Source organism: Moschus berezovskii, chromosome 11 (genome assembly GCF_049115385.1).
Source record: "Moschus berezovskii isolate FMDL1 chromosome 11, NW_MosBer_1.0, whole genome shotgun sequence".
Lineage (NCBI taxonomy): Eukaryota > Metazoa > Chordata > Mammalia > Artiodactyla > Moschidae > Moschus > Moschus berezovskii.
The window spans coordinates 34,738,958-34,757,404 of NC_142470.1; the positions used below are offsets into that span (position 1 = coordinate 34,738,958).

Genomic DNA, 18,447 nt, shown 5'->3' on the forward strand with positions numbered 1-18,447 from the left:
CCGCTGTCCGCCAGGGGGCGCGGAGGCCGGGCCGCAGGTGTGCCGTGCTGCGGGCGGAACCCGCGGGGGTGCGGGGGCGGAGCCGGGGCTGGCAGGTAAGAGCTGCCCCGCGGCGAGCGCCGACGGACCGGATGAAGTGCCGCCGCCTCTGTGCTTTCGGTAATTTCCGGCCCCTTCGGTCCTGTTTCCCCCGAGGGCCCACCCTGGATCCGCCCTCGGGTCGGTGGCCGACCTGGGGTGGCCGTGCGGGGCCTCCGGCTCCTCAGCCGGCTCAGCGCCCCCTCGCCCGTGCCTTGCAGACGCGGCCCGGGGCCCCCGGCGGCTCATGCGGGTGGGCCTGGCGCTGATCCTGGTGGGCCACGTGAACCTGCTGCTGGGGGCCGTGCTGCACGGCACCGTCCTGCGGCACGTAGCCAACCCCCGTGGCGCCGTCACCCCGGAGTACACCACCGCCAATGTCATCTCCGTGGGCTCAGGGCTGCTGGTGAGCGCGGCGGGGCGGGGCGGGGCGGACGGGGCCCGGGCGCGGGCGGTGGGGGCCGCCGGGCGGCGCGGGCCTCAGGTTTCGTTTCTTCCAGAGCGTTTCCTTGGGACTTGTGGCCCTTTTGGCGTCCAGGAATCTTTTTCGCCCACGACTGGTGAGATTTCTGGAGCTTTAAGGAGGAGGCCTGGTGGCAGGGAAGCGGGGAGGGTGGTGATGGGGGGTGCGGATTCAGCTTCGTCTTTTGTGAGAGAGGGAGCCCCAAATAAGAGTAATCGAGGGGTCTGGTCAGTGGGCGAGGCAGCCACCCCCCAGGCTGCTCAACCTGACCTCCTGCCCCTGCCAGCACTGGGCCCTGCTGGCGCTAGCGCTGGTGAACCTTCTCTTGTCTGCTGCCTGCTCCCTGGGCCTCCTCCTGGCTGTGTCCCTCACTGTGGCCAATGGCGGCCGCCGTCTTATTGCCGACTGCCACCCAGGACTGCTGGATCCTTTGGTACCACTGGACCAGGGGTCTGGACATGCTGACTGCCCCTTTGACCCCACGAAAATCTATGTGAGTCCAGTTCTCTCCCCAGCTTTTTTGCAGTCCACAGAGCCTGGGTCCTGCCCTTTAATTGCCCACACTTGCCACTCCTGCCTGGCTTCCTCTCCTTGTCTCCCGCCCTTCCTTCACCTTTTAGGACACAGCCTTGGCTCTCTGGATCCCTTCTGTGTTCATGTCTGCAGCCGAGGCTGCTCTCTCTGGTTACTGCTGTGTGGCTGCGCTCACCCTGCGTGGGGTAGGGCCCTGCAGGAAGGATGGGCTACAGGAGCAGGTAAGGAAGATGAACAGGAAGGGTTCATTCAACACAGACTGTGTTGAAGAGACGCTGGATTATATAGCTGAGGGCTGGAGCACTAACCCCACCCTCTTCTGTAGCTGGAGGAGCTGACAGAACTTGAATTTCCTAAACGTAAATGGCAGGAAAATGTGCAGCTACTGGACCAAACGCAAGAAATCCGGACCTCACAGAAGAGTTGGGTTTAGGGCCAGGTAATGAGCCAGGAGGACTGTGGTCTGGGAAAGGGCAGTGGTAGGGAGCATGCCTAGAACTGGGCTGAGTCCTTTGCTATGCTGCTGGCCCTCTGACCAGGCTCTTCCTTCTGTCAAGCAGGTGCAGGTCCGAAGGCTCCGTCCACAAGGGTTTTCCACTGACCCCTAGGATATGTTTATATAGTAACAGCTGTAATAAAAGGACATCTCTTCTACTTGATTATGTTTCCTTTTGGGGGAAAGGGGTGCTGGGCTAGTGTTGGGGGTGACCTTGTTCAAAGAATACAGTGGTCTCGGTTACTTACAAGACTTTAATGAAGGATGGAACCTACTGACTCTCCCAGTTACTGGAAAGAGAAGCTGGTGCTGGGCAGTCCCCCGCACCACTGACTGATGAACTTCAGCACATCTTGGCACAAGGGGCTGTGGGAGGTCTGTGAGCAAACAGAGCACGAGAGGGACTCAGCAGTACTGGGAAGAACATTCCCGATATAAGGAAAACCAGCTCCATCTCAGTGTGGGGAGCAGGCTGTGGGGCCTGCACCTGCCTTCTTGACAGTCCACCCCGCCTCCCCCATACCACCCCAGTGGTTGGTGCTGGTTGGTCTTCAGTGTTGTTCTCCCTGCCCTCATCCCTCAAGCCTTCCTCTCTAACCTTGATAGCCATAAGGAACTTGTTCCAGTTCTTCTTGTTAGCTGCCTTCCCTGGCCGCTTAAATTCAATTTTGTTCCTCAGAATGGGGTATCCTGGGGGTTGGAAGGAGAGTAAAAGATGAATTGGAGTACGAGAGGGATTGAGAGGGAATAACAAAGAGCAAGTGAGGGGGTAGAAAGTAGGATGTTCTTGTCTTCTGCATCCTTTGCTGAATCACAGTAAAACAGTTTCTGGATCCTGCTGTTTCCCCCTCCTTTCCACCCAGAACAGAATATGGTGCTCTAGGGTCCTGTACCTGTAATGAGGCAGGGCAGAGCCCGAACCCCAGTGCTGGCCGCCACCAGGGAAGCCTCATAGGCCCCACGCTCATCCCGAGGTAGAACCTGCTCCAGCCGCTGGTCCATTGAGACTGTGAGAACCCAGTCTCGAACCTCTTCTCGCTGAGCCTCCTGGGAAGGACAGAGCAGCTTCACACAGGGCAGGGCAAGTGGAGGGTGATAAGGAAGGGGTTTGCTAAGCTGTCATCCCATGTACCATCTTTCACCCACGAATGAAACTCCTTGCATTGGCGGCCAATCGCAGCCTTAGCTTTTTCCTCTGCTTCTACTTTCACTGAAGGAATAGTGAGGGCTGGGGCCCTTCCAAAGACATTGCTCTCTGATGCCATTAGAGTGTTGGGAGGACCATCCTTAAGAGTGTCCTCCCTTCCAGTGCAGGCATGCTCTTGAGGCCTCCTGTTTCTGTGACCTTACCGGGACATGCTGCTTGGCTGGGAGTGGCACCTCAAAGGGAATGTCTGTGTCCTGAAAGTCAGAGTGGTCAAGGCCGTCCAGGGTCCCTTCTTCAATTGCCTGTGGCAGAGCGGGCAGCCATGAGATGGGCACAGCTTGTGACAGGCCAAACCTTACAACTTCTGGGCACAACTGCCCTACTCACATCAGTCAGATCCAAAAAGCGGTTGAGGAAGATGAAGGCCATGTTCTCCCAGCCAACTGCCTGCAATAGAGAAATGTTGTCAGTAAGAGTGAGCAGCTGGCCTTGGCTGTTGTTTTTCCAGGATGCAGGGGGGAGAATCCAGGAAGATGGAGGAAAATGGTATCCTCCACGACATTAGCCCCACACTCAGCTCTGCTCTAATTTGAGCAGCTGGGACAGTCTACCTTCCAACTTTTACTTCCTTCTCTCCTCGGCCACCCCTGGTTGGCCCTATTGCTCACCTTGGCAGCAATGCCTGCTTCATAGAAGGCCTTATCTGCAGGTAGTAGTTGGGTGTGACGCAAGAGTGAAACAGAAAGCCTGGCAGCTACAGTTTCCTGTGAATTAAAGTTAAAGCATTATGATTCTGGCACTATAGTGACTGAGCTACCAGACCAATGATCTTATAACTAAAGCAGCCATAGAACCAGAAGATCAGCGATCAATATTAAATGGCTCTGGGTCATGGTCTGAGTTTTTTTCATCTGTACAAGAGAACTGGGTCTAGGTTATTTCCTCCCACCTCTAGAATTCCATCATCCGACTACAGTAACTCAATATTGTATCGTGAATAAGCTAAAAGTAGGTATCTATTATAAGAGGTCAATGCAGAAATCATAGAATTGGAATGTTTGAGCATAAGGAGGCTGGAGCTGTGTGGGCACAGAGCCCTAAGAAGGTCAAAGGGATACAGAAAGGAAACCATCTCAGCAAGGGCTAAAGATTTCTTTAAATGGAAGAGAGACTAGGAGAGAAGTGGGCCAAGCTTGAGACTGTCCTGGACTTGTATTCATTCAGCTTCACACATTTGAAGCTGAGTGCCCCTCCCTGCTCCATCTCACCAGCTCTTTGACGCTCTGGGCTGCGGAGCGGGTGGCGTAGTAATGAGCAATCAACAGCATGGTCTCGAACTCTTCGTGGGCTGGAGAGTTGGCCTCACTGGACTTCACCAGGTTTTCACACTAGAGCGGGAGGAATACACAGCCTGGGTCAGGGGTCAGAGGAGTGCCAGAGCCAGAGTGGTCAACAGTCAGCCGTCTGGACAGAGGAAGGTAGAGCCTGAGGGTGGGTCAGAGGAGTGCCAGGGAGGGCCAGAGTGGTCAATGGACAGCTGCCCAGAGGAAGGCAGAGCTTGAGGGTGAAAGATTCTGGGTGTCAAAGGAGAGACGAGGGCAGGCCCAGGTGGACCGAGCAGCCTTCCCACTCCTGTCCACCCGGCTTCCTCACCAGGTTGAAGAGGACATCCCGGAGGTCAGCCCAGTTGTGATAGGCCTCGGCACTGTTGGTCCCAGGAGAGCTCACCATGTCCGTGAAGATCCTTTTGTAGATGTTGAAGTTCTGGAGGCAGAGGGGGAAGGGGAACTGAGCGAGAGGAATACAACTACAAGAGAAAGTCAGGGAAGTGGGGCCAAAGAGGAAGACTGGGCTGGAAATGGCGTGTGGAGGAGCTACGGGACGCTGCTGGAGAAAGTGCTGTTTTTCAGGGAAGAGAAAGGAGGAGGGTAAGAAAACACCCACTTCTTCCTAACGGGTGCTCTGTGGGTGTGGGCAGATGTGTGACTGTGAATGCACAGTCACAGTGTTAACAGCATAACCCCGGAGAGCTGTGATGCTCAGACAGGAGAGGGGTGTTCACACTCTAGAGGAAGTTAGTCAGGCCCTCGAGGTGTGTGCAGGGCTCAGCTCTGAAAGACTGTTCCCTGTGTTAGCCTTCAGAGGGTAAATCCTCCAGAGAGGCTGTGCAGTTCAGAAGAGCCTGGGTGGAGTCTCTGGGCATGACACTCTCTAATGAAGGAATCCTTTGAGAAGACAGATCCTGAGTGGGGTTAGCAGCTGTCGAGGAGAAGGTAAGAATTTCTTTGGGGAAACGTTCACCCTGAGGAGCAGGCTGGTACCTGTGGGTTGGCAGGGGCTCCGTGCTGCACATACAGGGCCAGTGCCTGGGCACAGCCACCCTCCCGGATCAGGTGAGTTGCATACAACGCCACGTATTTGTGCAGAATCTTGTAGTTCTGTTTGAGGGGTGCAGGAAAATCAGGGGGAAGTTGGGGTCAGACCAGGCTGTGAGGGTGGGGTCATAACTTGAGTCCTTGAGGGTGGGGTCCTGACTTGAGGCCATGGATGTGTTTAGGAGGTGAAGGGCATGTGCGTGCCATGCTCTGACCTGATGTCACAGCATGAAGACTGAGCTCTCCAATGCTGATTAGGGATCTTTGGGGTTTGGGCTTTGGAGGAAGAGAGACTCTCTGGGACAGGTGGGGAGTCAGAGGAAATACCCAGAGGGACTGGTGTGGGAGGAAGGGACAAGTACCTGCTTGGTGGCTGTTTCAATGCACTTGTCCCACTGGCCCTGCTCCACATAGAGGTCCAAAGCAGCCACCACGTCCACACCCACTAGCTATGGACCAGTTAAAAAGACAGAGTTACACGAGGGAAGAAGAGGGAAAGTCTCTGAGCCTCCCTGTGCTCGCCTTCTGCTGCCTGTGCCAGTCTCACCGAGTCCACTTTGCCCTGGCTCTTGAGGAACTCTTTATAACACTGGTCCACATAGTCTTCATACCTGTGAAGGGATGCAGAAAGCTTGCACATCAAAGCCCCAGAAGCACACCCTTCTCATGAGAACTTCCTCCCAGTCTTTACAAAAGGAAGTAAAAGAATTTCCAGTGAGAAGGGGTCATGAGCTTACCGGGGATCTAGCTCCTTAGCTACACGTTTGGCCTTGTTCCATTCCTCACCCTCAATGAAAGCATCGATCGCTTCCTTGACGAGGTCCAGGTTCAGATAGAGCTCTGCAGCCTGCAGAGGGGAAAATCTGAGACTGGAGATGTCTCTCTCCCCTCCTTCCCTCCTGGAAACTCTGGGGAAACAGAAATGCATGCCAAGCCCACCAGGAGACCCCCCACCCCCCACTTCACACGGCTTCTACCCATCTCTGGGGAATCTATTTCTGTTCGGTCCCAGGACCCTACTTACTGCACTGTGCTTTCCAATTCCAATCAGCTGGGGTCCCACAGCCCGAACTACTTCCAGACTGCGTGGGGGAGGTAGAAACTTGATGGAGAGTTCAGCTGCCTGAGTGGTTGAGCAGAAGATGGAAGTGGGCAGAGAGACAAATACTGCCCAGGGGTCCTCGACCTGCTCTATTTTTACCTCCAGATGCCAACTTTCTTGCCTTTTCCCTCACCTTCCGCCCTCTGGGGCAAATCCGGCCTCATGGTCCATCAGAGCTTTTACATGACCATCAGAGGACCTATCTGTTCCTCTCAGCTCTTCCTCTTTCAGACACTCACTGCTGCCTGAGAGCACTGCATCTGGTTCTGTCACCTTTCACAAACTGGTTTCTCAAAGTCTTTGTCACAAACAGAACCCTGGTAGCATGGTGTAGAGAAAAAAACCCTAAATAAAGCAGGAGCCCAGGACATTCTGCAACTATTTGTGTTGGGCATTTCTGAGTTTCAGTTTCTTCACCCATCAGAGTGATGGTTGGTCTAGATTCGTACTGTCCAGAACAGCAGCCACGAGCCACATGTGGCTAGTCCTGAGATGTGCTATAGCCTGACATATTTCAAAGACTTAGTATGAAAAAAGGAATGCAGACTACCTTTATAGATTTTTACATTGATTTAGCGTTGAAATATTGATAACAGATTTGGTATAACAGGTTAAGCAGAATATAATTATTTTCACGTTTTTCTTTACACTTAATTGAGTGTGGCTACTGGAAAATTTTTAAATTACATATATGACTTAGACCTTTGTGACTGCATTGTATTTCTACTGACGGTGTTGGTCTAGATGACTTTGGAGACCCCTTTCAACTCCAAAATTCAGGAATTCTACAAATCCAAGTGTTCCGTGAGCTCACTGTTTATGCTGTGATGCTGACATCCTCACCAGATCTTACTTCTACAGAGTCCACTTCAGCTATAGTCTATGTGAATCCTCCTGGTCTTTCCCCACCTGTTCTTGCCTTTCTTCTTTACCTGTCAAACCCTTCATGGGAGCTTAAAGTGCTCCCATCCAGAAAGCCCACCCTCTGACTAACCTAAAGAAGGTACAGTCATGCACAGACCTGGGTAAACAATGCCCTAGAGTAAGGTACAGCAGATGCTTCAGTTCAGTTCAGTCACTCAGTCACGTCCAACTCTTTGCAACCCCATGGACTGCAGCACACCAGGCTTCCCTGTCCTTCACCAACTCCGAGAGCTTGCTCAAACTCATGTACATCGAGTCAGTGATGCCATCCAACCATCTCATCCTCTGTCATCCCCTTCTCTTCCCGCCTTCAATCTTTCCCAGCATCAGGCTCTTTTCCAATGAGTCAGTTCTTCACATCAGGTAGCCAAAGTATTAGAGTTTCAGCTTCAACATCAGTCCTTCCAATGAATATTCACGACTGATTTCCTTTAGGATTGACTGCTTGGATCTCCTTGCAGTCCAAGGGATTCTCAAGAGTCTTCTCCAACACCACAGTTCAAAAGCATCAAAGAAAGTTCCAGAGCTTTCTTTGTAGTCCAACTCTCACATCCATACATGACTACTAGAAAAACCATAGCTTTGACTAGATGGACCTTTGTTGGCCAAGTAATGTCTCTGCTTTTTAATGCTGTCTAGGTGGGTCATAGTTTTTCTTCCAAGGAGCAAGCATCTTTTAATTTCATGGCTGCAGTGATTTTGGAGCCCCCCAAAATAAAGTCTGTCACTGTTTCCATTGTTTCCCCATCTATTGGCCATGAAGTGATGGGACCAGATGCCATGATCTTAGTTTTCTGAATGTTGAGTGTTAGCCAGATTTTTCACTCTCTTCCTTCACTTTCATCAAAAGGCTGTATAGTTCTTCACTTTCTGCCACAAGGGTGGTGTCATCTGTATATCTGAGGTTATTGATATTTCTCCCAGCAATCTTGATTCCAGCTTGCAGATGCTTAATACCTAATAAAACTTGCTAAACTCTCATAACCAACCTCAGTCCTTTCTACTTCCTTCCCTTCAAACTTCAAGAGGCTATTCAATGACAAGGCCTCACAAACCTTTGGGAAATTCTGCAGGGGCATCTGCACAACATTTTATTCAGGGGCTGATCAGTCTCACACCTTCATAACTTCTAATACCCTATTTCCCTGCGTCTGAGGCACATCATTAAAATATACATGTATCCCCATCACAAAGACCCTAAGAATCCATCTTAGAATTGATGAAACATACTAGCTTGGCTTAATCTGCCAGAGGCTTTTTTTCAGAAGCTGCTGAGTGGAGGAGGGGCCTCTGCTTTTCTCATGGCCTCCATCTGGCCCACTTTCAGGGTCTGGATTTGCCCTTCCAACTCTGGACTTAGGCCTACTCTGCCCTCACAAGGCCTCCCTGACCCCTCCAGGCCACAGAGATCTCGCCCTTCTCTGAACTCTACTTGAACTTCACTAGTGAACTTCCGTCTTCACAAAGTTGCAATATTAACCAACTGAGCCACATGTTAGTCTACCTTCCCCCAATTTCCACCTCTCCGGGTTCTGACTTATATCCCTTTTTATAGCCTTCATAGATTCTGGTCTAGCATCCATCAGGCACTCAGTAGACACCTGCTACCTGACTGAAAACAAAGACACAGGAGGAAAACGCTGAATGTCTGAGAAGGAATGCTGGGTGTGAATGGAGGCGGGGAGCCCGGCGGGTGTGGCACCTCACCTTCAGCCAGCACTTCTCCACCAGGCTGCTGCTTCCTGCGTCCTGCACTTTGAGGTAGCAGTCGACTGCACGGCTGTACTCTCCAGCCTGTTCCCACTGTCGAGCCTGTTCCACCAGACCCTCCATGCCCCTGTGTGGACGAGAGCCCTTGTGAGCAGGACACGGGAGGGGCAGTGTGGCTGAGCCGGTATGCACCTTCTGACCCACCCCCAGTCCTGCCAACATTTCCTGGTCCCCTGGCTTCATACCTGGCCCCTTCTTTCCTGGAGCCCTGGCTTCATACCTGGCCCCCTTCTTGGTAGCTTCCCGTTCATACTCTTCCTGCAGTGCCTCCAGCTGGCCGGGCACGTAGTCCTTGCAGATCCGCAGGGCATCGCTCCATAGTCCAGCCTCCTGCTCAGATTTCCAGGTATCAGGATAGCATGACAGCTTCCCACTGCACACAGGCCCATCACTATAGCCCATTGGTCCCTGGGTCCTTGGACCTCTTTTCCTCCTTCTCTCTGCTCCTCCCCCTTCCCCAGGGTTAACCTTCTCAAAACAAGGGTTCAGTGTAGTGTGCTATGGGCTCTCTTACCTCTCACCCTCCCTCATAGGATTCCTCCCCTGAATCTGCTGCCCCACCTTATAGTAATTGAGGGCCAGGCCTGGTCTCTGGGCCCGAAGCAGCAGCCCTTCTGCTTTCTGGAAGTCCTTCTCCTCCAAGGCCCCCCGAGCCTGCCCCACGAGCACCTCAGCGACACTGTCAGGGTCATGGGCCTCGGCCACACGCTGAGCTGCCTCCCAGTCCTGGTTATGGACAAACCTGTTCCCAGATGAGGACAGAGAGGAGGCTGAGTATAGGACTGAGGCCTCAATGATGAGAGGCAAACCACTGTGTCACTGAGGGGGGATAAGAGTTATTGGTACTAGGTTTAGATGAAGGTGAAAATGACAATGAGAGGTCCTGGGGCTGAGTCTGGGAGGACAAGATTAGGGAATTTATGGGGTAACTCACATGAGGACTGCTTCCTTGGGTTTACCGGCCTTGATAAATTCAGCTTCAGCCTCTTCAAATTTTCCCTAGAGGGAGAGGGAAACAGTCATACACAATGAGGAAGAGACTGGCACCCCAGGCAGCCGTGAGACAGGAGGTCTGAATGCCTGGCAGCAGTGGACCAGGGCATGGGAAGGAGGGCTCTGTGGTCAGAGTCAAAAGCAATGGGGAAGAACCACATCCATACCTCATCCTCCAGGTACATAGCGTATCGGAGATGGATCTCAGGGGTTTTGTGCTTGAGGGCCAGCCGAGAGAGTTCAAAAGCAAATTCAAAGGAGCTGAAATGGGAGGTGCAAACAAGGTTTGTCTACACTGTACTTCGTTTTATAAGAGAAGAGAAACAGAGGGCAAGGATTGAGGGGAAGAAAAGGGACAGATTTTTAAAAATCAATGAAATGATAAGAGAAGCAGAGAGGGCACTATACCAACAGGCAGGAAGGACCCCTGGTGCTTCCACCACCTCCCACAGAGCCACATCTGCACTAGCAGGAAATAATCTTCCGGAAACAAGTAAAACCACCCATAGCAAACTGACTCACTGCAGGATTCCTACTGGTGTTCTTAACATTTGCTTAAGAAAACCTCACTTTTAGGCATAAGTCTTGAATAGATGTTTTCCAAAAGAGGATATACAGATGGCTAACATGAAAACATGAAAAGATGCTTAACAGCAATAATCATCGGAGAAATGCAAGTCAAAACCACAACGAGATAACAACTCACATCTGTCAGCATGGCTATCATCAAAAAAGACCTACAAATAACAAATGCTGGTGAGGATGTGGAGAGAAGGGAAACCTTATGCAATGTTGGTGGGAATGTAATTTGGTGTAGCCACTATGGAATACAGTATGGAGGTTCCTCAGAAAACTGAAAAACAGAACTACCGTAAGATCCAACAATTACACTCCTGGGTATATAGCTGAAGAAAACAAAAACACTAAAGATACAGGAACTCCAATGTTCATGGTAGCATTATTTAGAATAGCCAAGATATGGAGGCAACCAAGTGTCCATCAACAGATAAATTAATAAAGATGTCACACACACACACATGAATATTACTCAGTCATAAAAAATGAAAATTTTGCCATTTCCAACAACATGGATGGACCAGGAGGGTATTATGCTTAGTAAAATAAGTCAGATAAAGACAAATACTATAGGTTATTACTTATATATGAAATCTAAAAAATGAAACAAACAAATGAATATAACAAAACAGAAACAGACTCACAGATATAGAGAACAAACCAGTAGTTATCAGTGAGGAGAGGAAAAGGGGAAAGGGCAAGACAGGGATAGGAGATTAAGAGGCACAAACTACTCGGTATAAATAAACTACAAGGATACATTACACAGCACAGGGAATACAGCCAGTGTTTTATAATAACCTTAAATGGAATATAATATATAAAAAATATTGAATCACCATGTTGGACACCTGAAACTTAATATTGTAAATCAACTACACTTCAAAAAATTAATAATTTAACTTAATTAAAAAAAAGAAAAGCTTATTTTGCATTTAATGGAATCACATTTCCATTGTGTGTGTATGTGCTTAGTTGCTCAGTCATGTCCAACTCTTGCTGACCCTACAGACTGCAGCCCACTAGGCTCCTCTGTCCATAGGATTCTCTGGGCAAGAATATTGGAGTAGGTTGCCATTTTCTTCTCCAGGGGAATCTTCCCAACTCAGGGATCAAAACCAAGTCTCCTGCATTGCAGGTAGATTCTTTACCATCTGAACCACTGGAGAGACCCACACTTTACTCACATCACACATTCAGTTCAGTTCAGTCGCTCAGTCGTGTCCGACTCTCCACGACCCCATGAATCACAGCACGCCAGGCCTCCCTGTCCATCACCAACTCCCGGAGTTCACTCAAACTCATGTCCACAGAGTCGGTGATGCCATCCAGCCATCTCATTCTCTGTCGTCCCCTTCTCCTCCCACCCCCAACCTTTCCCAGCATCAGAGTCTTTTCCAGTGAGTCAACTTGTCGCATGAGGTGGCCAAAGTATTGTAGTTTCAGCTTTAGCATCAGTCCTTCCAATGAACACCCAGGATTGATCTCCTTTAGAATGGACTACATTACTCAGCAGTAAATTACTGGCTTAGAGCATTTTAGCTTTAAAAATTGTTCTCTTTCCTCCTTTCTCCTTAGAACAGCCAAAGATTAAACACCCTCCTGAGCCCTCGGGGGAACAGGAACAGAATTACTAATTCATTCTTGCCTCTCTATCAAGCTCTTCCAAGGATCTCTCCTTACCACATTTCTTCATTCTTGCTTCTGCCTCTAGAAATGCTTTTCAGCTATACATCAATTTTCTTTCTCTATATAGAGGATGTCTGGAATGGGGCCCCCAGAGAGAAGGCTTGGGGCCTCACCAGTTGTCAGCAGCATGGTCAACAGCAGCTTCCAGGAGTCCCAGCTTGTTGAGCAGTCTAACGGCAGCCTCTCCTCCTAGGCTCTTGGCCCACAGATAGGCCACGTGTTTGTGGGCATTAGCTCCTCCATGAGCCTTGGCCACCTGAAAGGCAAAGCCCCTTGGCAACTGTCCCACACAGGGGTACATGGCTGCTCCCTTGTCATCTCTGACTTGATCTCAGCTTGGAAAAAGATCAGGTACCTCTCCAGAGCAGTAGGAAGAGGGGTAAATTTCAGCCTTATTAACCTGATTAGGGTCCAAGGATGGATTTCAAGTCATTCACAAACCATTAAAATTGCATGTGAAATTTTGTGTGTAGGTGTGGACTTTTTTCAAAGACACCCATAACCAGTTTAAAATTAGACGGTTACTTCAGCATGGGAAAGCAGGATGGACAGACCCTGTGCATCCTTACCCAGTAAGGGGAAGGCCTCCTTACCCGGTAAGCCTCCTCCCAAAGCCCATTGGACCGGTACATGTTCACTGTCGCCTTCCACTCCTGGGCCTCAAGGTAGTGATACTCAGCCTCCTGGAGTCGGCCCTCAGCCTCCAGCTCCTGGGGAGGGAGAGGCAAGTCAGGATGGGGAGAGGGGCAGATGGCGCCTCTTTGGGGGAGAGATGGGCAGCAGCAGAAGGACTCACCTTGCCCAGGTGCAGGTGTGTGTCGCTGAGGAGATCTGGGTGGTGCTTCCCTACTAAGCGGATCATATCATCATACAACTTGTGCTTTTTGAACATGGTGATGGCAAGATCAGGCTCTTCCACGGTCACATATAGCCTGGGGACAGGAGAAACACCTGTGGCCTCCTAGACCCAGATTCCTGCTGTGAGAGTTGTTCCTAAGGAATTCTGTCTCTGTCTTCTGGGCAGAGGGCACATATCTGCAGATCCCAGTCCTCAAGCCCCATATCCCGCTACACCTCCCCTGGGGCCACGGCTCACCTTTCAGCCTCTCGGTACTTGCCCTGTTTCTCCATCTCCTGAGCCTGAGTAATGTACAGCACCGAGACGTCTTCTGGTCTCATGCACTTCATGGCCAGCTGTGCAGACACACAGGGTCAGGGCGGCCTCAGGCACTAATTCCCAAGGGAAGCAGAGGGCAACACAGAGCGGACAGGGAAGTGGGGTTTCTTCAAGGAAGCCTGTTTTCACAGGAACTCTGAACTTTCCCAATAAGCACAGGAGTTTGGTTACTGCCACTCTCCTACTCAGCTCAGGGATCCCAAGTCCATGAGGAGCAGAGTAAGAACTACATTCTGCTAAGGCAGGAGGGTCAGAGATGCCCTGTGCTGGGTGGGGGCACCCGATCCCACTAACTTACTCCTACTGCACCCACTAGGCTCTGGGAGCACAAACGAGAACAGTTACCAGTGTGACTAGAGCTCCAGCAGAGGTATTTCAGATACCCAGCTCCCAAGGCCATCTGCTCTCTTCAGAATTGCAGGTTTGGGAACTAGAGCCTCTCACGATCCTTGCCTTTCCTTTTGGCTAGGCATCAGTTACCCAGACCATACTCGTACTCTTCCTCGGCTTCCAGGGAGCCCAGTGAAGTGGGGAGATTGGCGACTAGGGGAAGGGACAACACAGCTACAAAGGTGGCATTCTCTTCTCATCAATGTCACCTGGTGCCCACCTTGTGGGCTTGCTCCCAGCGGCCAGCCTGGGTGTACATGTCTATGGCGTCTTTCGTCCGGTCTCCCTTAGTGTAGAGCTCTTCTGCAATCTGCGGGTGAGACAGGGACAGGCAAAAGGTCAGAGTGACAGAGTGGAAGCAGCCTGGAGGAGGAAAGAACAAACCTCAGCTGGGAGGGAGCAGAGCCTGGGACTCCATTAGCGTACAGTCACAGAGAAGACAAGGTGACTGTAGGTGTCTCAGGCTTTCTTCTGTTTTGATAAAAAACCAGCCCCAAACAGTATGAGGACAATACAATGGGAGTTTAAGATTACTTTGCCAACAAAGGTCTGTATAGTCAAAGCTATGGTTTTTCCAGCAGTCATGTATGGATGTGAGAGTTGGACTACAAAGAAAGTTTTTGAACTTTCTTTGATGCTTTTCAACTGTGGTGTTGGAGAAGACTCTTGAGATTCCCTTGGACTGCAAGGAGATCCAAGCAGTCAATCCTAAAGGAAATCAGTCATGAATATTCATTGGAAGGACTGATGTTGAAGCTGAAACTCCAATACTTTGGCCACCTGATGCAAAGAACTGACTCACTGGAAAAGACCCTGATGCTGGGAAAGATTGAAGGCATGAGGAGAAGGGGATGAGATGGTTGGATGGCATCACCAACTTAATGAACATGAGTTTTGAGTAAACTCCGGGAGTTGGTGATGGACAGGGAGGCCTGGCATGCTGCAGTCTATGGGGTTGCAAAGAGTTGGACACGACTGAGCGGCTGAACTGAATTTAAGATGGCCTCATGTTTTTGCAGTCCATGATGATTCTATACTGTAAATATGTTGGCAATACTCTTTTTTTTTTTAATTAAAAAAAATTGTACTGAGGTATAGTTAATTTACAATGTTGTATTAACTTCTTCAGTTATATATATAGATATATATATTCTTTTCCATTATGGTTTATTACAGGATATTGAATGTAGTTCCCTGTGCTATACAATAGGACCTTGTTTATCCATCCTATATTGTATATGCTAATGTTGAAGTTATTCTTGAAGCATCTCTCATGCTACAGACCTGCTTTATATGTCTGGGAGAGGGTTCTGTGTCATGTCAGAATGAAATGGTGGTATGTTTCATTTAGGGTGGTGACACTGTTGGGCCCCAGTAAGAAGGATCTGGTGAGGTGGCCCCCACTCCCTCTTCTGGGCTCTCTCCTCACCTCATACTCCTGCAGAGATGCGTAGTGTTGGGCCACGCGAGGATAGTATTTGGACGCAGTGTTCTGGTCCTGCAGATCTAATATATAAATTGCCTTCTTCCACTGGCGGGCACCCAGGGCAGCCTCAATTGCCTTAATGGAGCACCTGGCATAGTTGGAAAAGGGGTAAATGTGTATGAGGAAAGAGGAAAATGGATGGAGGCAGAGATAGCTCAAGTATACTTCAGCCCAAATTCGGAGGTTTCCCTTGTTTTAGTAAGGCCTTGGTGCCCTTGCCTGTCCCATCACCTCTCACCTCATGCCCAAATGCCCTCTGCACCCCTGGACCACCACACCTGGCTTCGATGTAGTGATTAATAGCCGCGTCGAGCTGCTTCTGCTGTACCAAGTGGTCCCCCCACGCCTCCTCTAGTCTCACCACTTCCACTGGGAATGCCAACCGAGCCAGCTCCACCGCTGCCAGAGACAGAGAGGGCACTCAGTGCAGGCTTCGGGCACAGTGAGGCAGAGAAGTGAGGCATGGAGTACAAGGGAGAAGTGGAGGGGTGGGGGACCCCTGAAGCCAGGTGTCGGGGGACTGCTAGGGCAGAAGTCTGCAACACTGTGGACTGACCAGTACCTTTCATGAATGCGCTGCCTTTACAGTAGCACTCCAGGGCCCGCTGTGGATTTCGAATCTTCTCAAAGAGATCACCTGCCTGTTAACACATTCCATGTAACTTAAAAGATACCCCAACTACACAAAAATCAACTCTCAGCCCCCCAAGGTGGGGGATTCAGCCAGCAGTCAGGGAGGGCTGTGCACTCCAAGACACCGTTGGATAGGAGAGGGCACTGAGCTCTGGGGGCTAAGGGATGGGAACTGGAAGCCAGGGTACCCGTTCATACAGCTCGCCCTTGATCAGGGCAGTGGTGATGTGCTCCACCAGCTCTGTGTTGGCCAGCAATTCCTCTCGGTTCAGCACCAGCCGAGCAGCCTTGGCGGGGAGCCCAGCTTTGAGGTAGAGGCTGATGGCTGCTAGTCCATCCCCTTGGCTCTCCTGAAGTTCGCCTGCTCGCTCCTCTTGCTGTGTGTCCATCAGCCACTGGTAGTAACCCCGGCGCAGCTTCTCTAGGGCCGGGTGCCCCTGACATGCAGCAGAACAGAACCAGGAGTCATGCCCTTCCTTCCTGCCCCGCTGCTTCCCATCATGTCCAATCCCACTATAACAGCCAAAATCCTCCCAGTCACCAGCGGCCCAACTCCCCACACTATGAGGTCCAGCCCCAACACTGTTCCAGCTCCTGCAGCCTCCTTGACAAGAAGGGGTTTCTGATACTGGGGGGCCCTAGTTCTGAACAACTGTGGGGAAGACAGAACCAGTACCTTGGCCTCAGCCACAGCGATACATTCATCCCAGCGGTGTAGTTCCTGGTACATGTCCATGGCCTCCTCAACAGCATTCTAGGGGAGGCCGGGCAGAGGGAGGAGGGACACCAGGAAGACACGAGGATCAGAAATTAGCAAGCTCTCCTCAGCCTGGCTGAGATGCCAGCCTGTGTGGGTTGAAAGCCTCATCCTTAGAATGAAACTAAAAGAAGCTTAAACTTCAGGGCACCTTATTTGCACAGGCTCCTTCCAAAGCAACTTTTCTTAAAGAGGGCTCCTCAAACTGAATAAGCTTTGGGCCTCACAAAATTGGGATCTACCTCCATGCACAAGAATTGTGGGGAATAGAGGGAGATGGTAGACTTTCTGTGAAGTAAAGAAGTGATTGTCAGAACGAACCCAGAGGAGGAAATTATGGAGCAGTGAAATTCACTGTATAAACCTTTTTAAAGTTTCTCTCCAGGCCTCTGATAGCCCAGTTGACCAGCGCTCATTCTTCCTTTGAGTTTGCCTCACTTTTTTCCTCTCTGATCCCCACTTCCATCCAGCTCCTCTGCTCCTATTACCTGTTCTAAGAAGATCATTTCTGCCAGCTTGTAGTTCTTCTCCAGCATGGCTAGTCGCGCTCGGACCTGATAAAAGTCTGTTCCCTCTCCACCCTGTGGAAAAAAAGAAGGTTCTGGTTGTTCTGTTGGTGCCCAGGAACAATTCTGTCTGTGTAAGCGGAGACAGGAAGGTCAGAGAGATGTGGAGGCTAAAGGCTTAGGAAGCTGAAAAACTTCTTGGGGCTTAGAGGCTTGAGGTTTGGCAAACAACTCCAAAATGGCCTGACTTCAAAGTGGCAATGGGGAAGGCACGGTAGAGGAAATTAGCCATGGCTGGAAAGCTAAGTCATGGGTCTGAGTGCCAAGAGAAATCTCAGCTCAAAAAGTGAACGAATCAGGAGAATACTTGCATATTCCCAAGACACTTGATCTGCAATCTCATTGGTTTCATGGAGGAACCGAGCTTTTGCAACATGTCCCAAAGCAGAAAAGCACCTAAAGTATGGAAGCAATAACAATAATAATATTATTATAGAATCATCATTAATTCATTGATTTAGCAGATATATGATGAGCATCCATTATATGCCAGGCACTTGTTCTTGCCACTGGGGACACAAAAACAAAGATGAGGGCCTGGCTCTCAGGGAACTTACTTTCTAGTGGAAACAGATAATTAGCAAACAAATAAACAAAGATTAATTGAAATAATGGAAAATGAAACTAAGGGGACTATTTAAGTTGGTTGTCAGAGAAGGCCTGTTCCAGGAGCTGTCATCTGAGCTGAGACCTGAATCCAAGAAAGAGCCAATCATGGAAAGATGGAGGAAAATTATTCCAGGCAGAGGGAGAAGCTAGTATAAAGGGGCCAAGGCAGGAGTGAGCTTGGTGTGCTCAAAGGGACAAAGGATGCCTGTGTGGCTGGAGACTAATGGGCAAGTACCTGATATGAGAAGGAAGCGGGGTCAAATCTTGTGGGGCCTTAGGAGTTTGTGTTTTATACAAAGCACAAAAGCAAGAAAATGATTTAATCTATGTTTTTAAAAAATTTCAACAGCTGTATAGTTTGTAAGGATTATAGGGGTCTAAGTAGCAGTTTCTAACTAATTAAGAGACTAATTAAGAGGTTTTTGCACCACTGTATACAAGAGGTGGTGGTGGTCTGTTCTAGGGTGGAGACAGTAGGGTTGAACAAATAAGAGATTTGGGGTATGTTATAAAGACCCTGGCTCACTGTCCCTATGACTTGCACTGAGTCTAGCTGTGGGGGGATGGGATAAAAGGGACCAAGGATGAATCCTTGCCAAAGCCACAGCAGCTGATGTTTAATTAGCACTTCTGGTCTGTGCTCTTTGCACAGATCCTTTCATTAAGTCTCCCCTATCACTGC

The 18,447-nt window shown here is 50.1% G+C and overlaps 2 protein-coding genes across 5 annotated transcripts in view; one reads left to right on the top strand and one right to left on the bottom strand.

The window, feature by feature from the left end:
* The first annotated feature begins 8 nt into the window (after positions 1 to 8).
* KRTCAP3 (keratinocyte associated protein 3) lies at positions 9 to 1,729 on the top strand. 4 transcript variants are annotated; one of them, XM_055399467.2, is made up of 7 exons: positions 14 to 159; positions 300 to 484; positions 579 to 638; positions 828 to 1,034; positions 1,162 to 1,296; positions 1,401 to 1,514; positions 1,633 to 1,729. In XM_055399467.2, the coding sequence occupies exons 1-6, from the start codon at positions 132 to 134 to the stop codon at positions 1,506 to 1,508; spliced, it is 723 nt and encodes a 240-aa protein (XP_055255442.1). In that variant the 5' UTR covers positions 14 to 131; the 3' UTR covers positions 1,509 to 1,514; positions 1,633 to 1,729. The 4 variants fall into 4 exon arrangements, 2 of the variants coding, with proteins under 2 accessions (XP_055255442.1, XP_055255441.1); XM_055399466.2 differs by having other exon boundaries at positions 15 to 159; positions 1,636 to 1,729; XR_016038552.1 differs by having other exon boundaries at positions 9 to 159; positions 828 to 1,296.
* Positions 1,730 to 1,759: 30 nt separating this feature from the next.
* Positions 1,760 to 18,447, bottom strand: part of IFT172 (intraflagellar transport 172) — a 38,631-nt gene continuing 21,943 nt past the window's right edge. The window contains exons 19-48 of the mRNA XM_088841259.1: positions 17,464 to 17,552; positions 17,079 to 17,191; positions 16,510 to 16,587; positions 16,022 to 16,270; positions 15,763 to 15,841; positions 15,479 to 15,599; positions 15,144 to 15,288; positions 13,935 to 14,024; positions 13,244 to 13,341; positions 12,944 to 13,079; positions 12,741 to 12,857; positions 12,261 to 12,403; positions 10,050 to 10,143; positions 9,824 to 9,888; positions 9,451 to 9,631; positions 9,110 to 9,219; positions 8,827 to 8,956; positions 6,118 to 6,216; positions 5,831 to 5,940; positions 5,641 to 5,704; positions 5,456 to 5,542; positions 5,040 to 5,156; positions 4,372 to 4,482; positions 3,987 to 4,106; positions 3,387 to 3,482; positions 3,106 to 3,165; positions 2,922 to 3,020; positions 2,465 to 2,618; positions 2,170 to 2,261; positions 1,760 to 1,948 (exon numbers count right to left, since the gene is read on the bottom strand). Coding sequence (XP_088697385.1) covers positions 1,859 to 1,948; positions 2,170 to 2,261; positions 2,465 to 2,618; positions 2,922 to 3,020; positions 3,106 to 3,165; positions 3,387 to 3,482; positions 3,987 to 4,106; positions 4,372 to 4,482; positions 5,040 to 5,156; positions 5,456 to 5,542; positions 5,641 to 5,704; positions 5,831 to 5,940; positions 6,118 to 6,216; positions 8,827 to 8,956; positions 9,110 to 9,219; positions 9,451 to 9,631; positions 9,824 to 9,888; positions 10,050 to 10,143; positions 12,261 to 12,403; positions 12,741 to 12,857; positions 12,944 to 13,079; positions 13,244 to 13,341; positions 13,935 to 14,024; positions 15,144 to 15,288; positions 15,479 to 15,599; positions 15,763 to 15,841; positions 16,022 to 16,270; positions 16,510 to 16,587; positions 17,079 to 17,191; positions 17,464 to 17,552 — 3,337 coding nt within the window. The 3' untranslated portion in view covers positions 1,760 to 1,858. The remainder of the gene's footprint in view (positions 1,949 to 2,169; positions 2,262 to 2,464; positions 2,619 to 2,921; positions 3,021 to 3,105; positions 3,166 to 3,386; positions 3,483 to 3,986; positions 4,107 to 4,371; positions 4,483 to 5,039; positions 5,157 to 5,455; positions 5,543 to 5,640; positions 5,705 to 5,830; positions 5,941 to 6,117; positions 6,217 to 8,826; positions 8,957 to 9,109; positions 9,220 to 9,450; positions 9,632 to 9,823; positions 9,889 to 10,049; positions 10,144 to 12,260; positions 12,404 to 12,740; positions 12,858 to 12,943; positions 13,080 to 13,243; positions 13,342 to 13,934; positions 14,025 to 15,143; positions 15,289 to 15,478; positions 15,600 to 15,762; positions 15,842 to 16,021; positions 16,271 to 16,509; positions 16,588 to 17,078; positions 17,192 to 17,463; positions 17,553 to 18,447) is intronic.

Excerpts from the sequence above, each read along its gene's own strand:
- KRTCAP3 (XM_055399467.2), top strand. The coding sequence starts at position 132 with ATGAAGTGCCGCCGCCTCTGTGCTTTCG. Across the intron at positions 160-299 it reads CCGCCGCCTCTGTGCTTTCG|ACGCGGCCCGGGGCCCCCGG; the intron begins GTAATTTCCGGC and ends CGTGCCTTGCAG. Across the intron at positions 485-578 it reads CCGTGGGCTCAGGGCTGCTG|AGCGTTTCCTTGGGACTTGT; the intron begins GTGAGCGCGGCG and ends CGTTTCTTCCAG.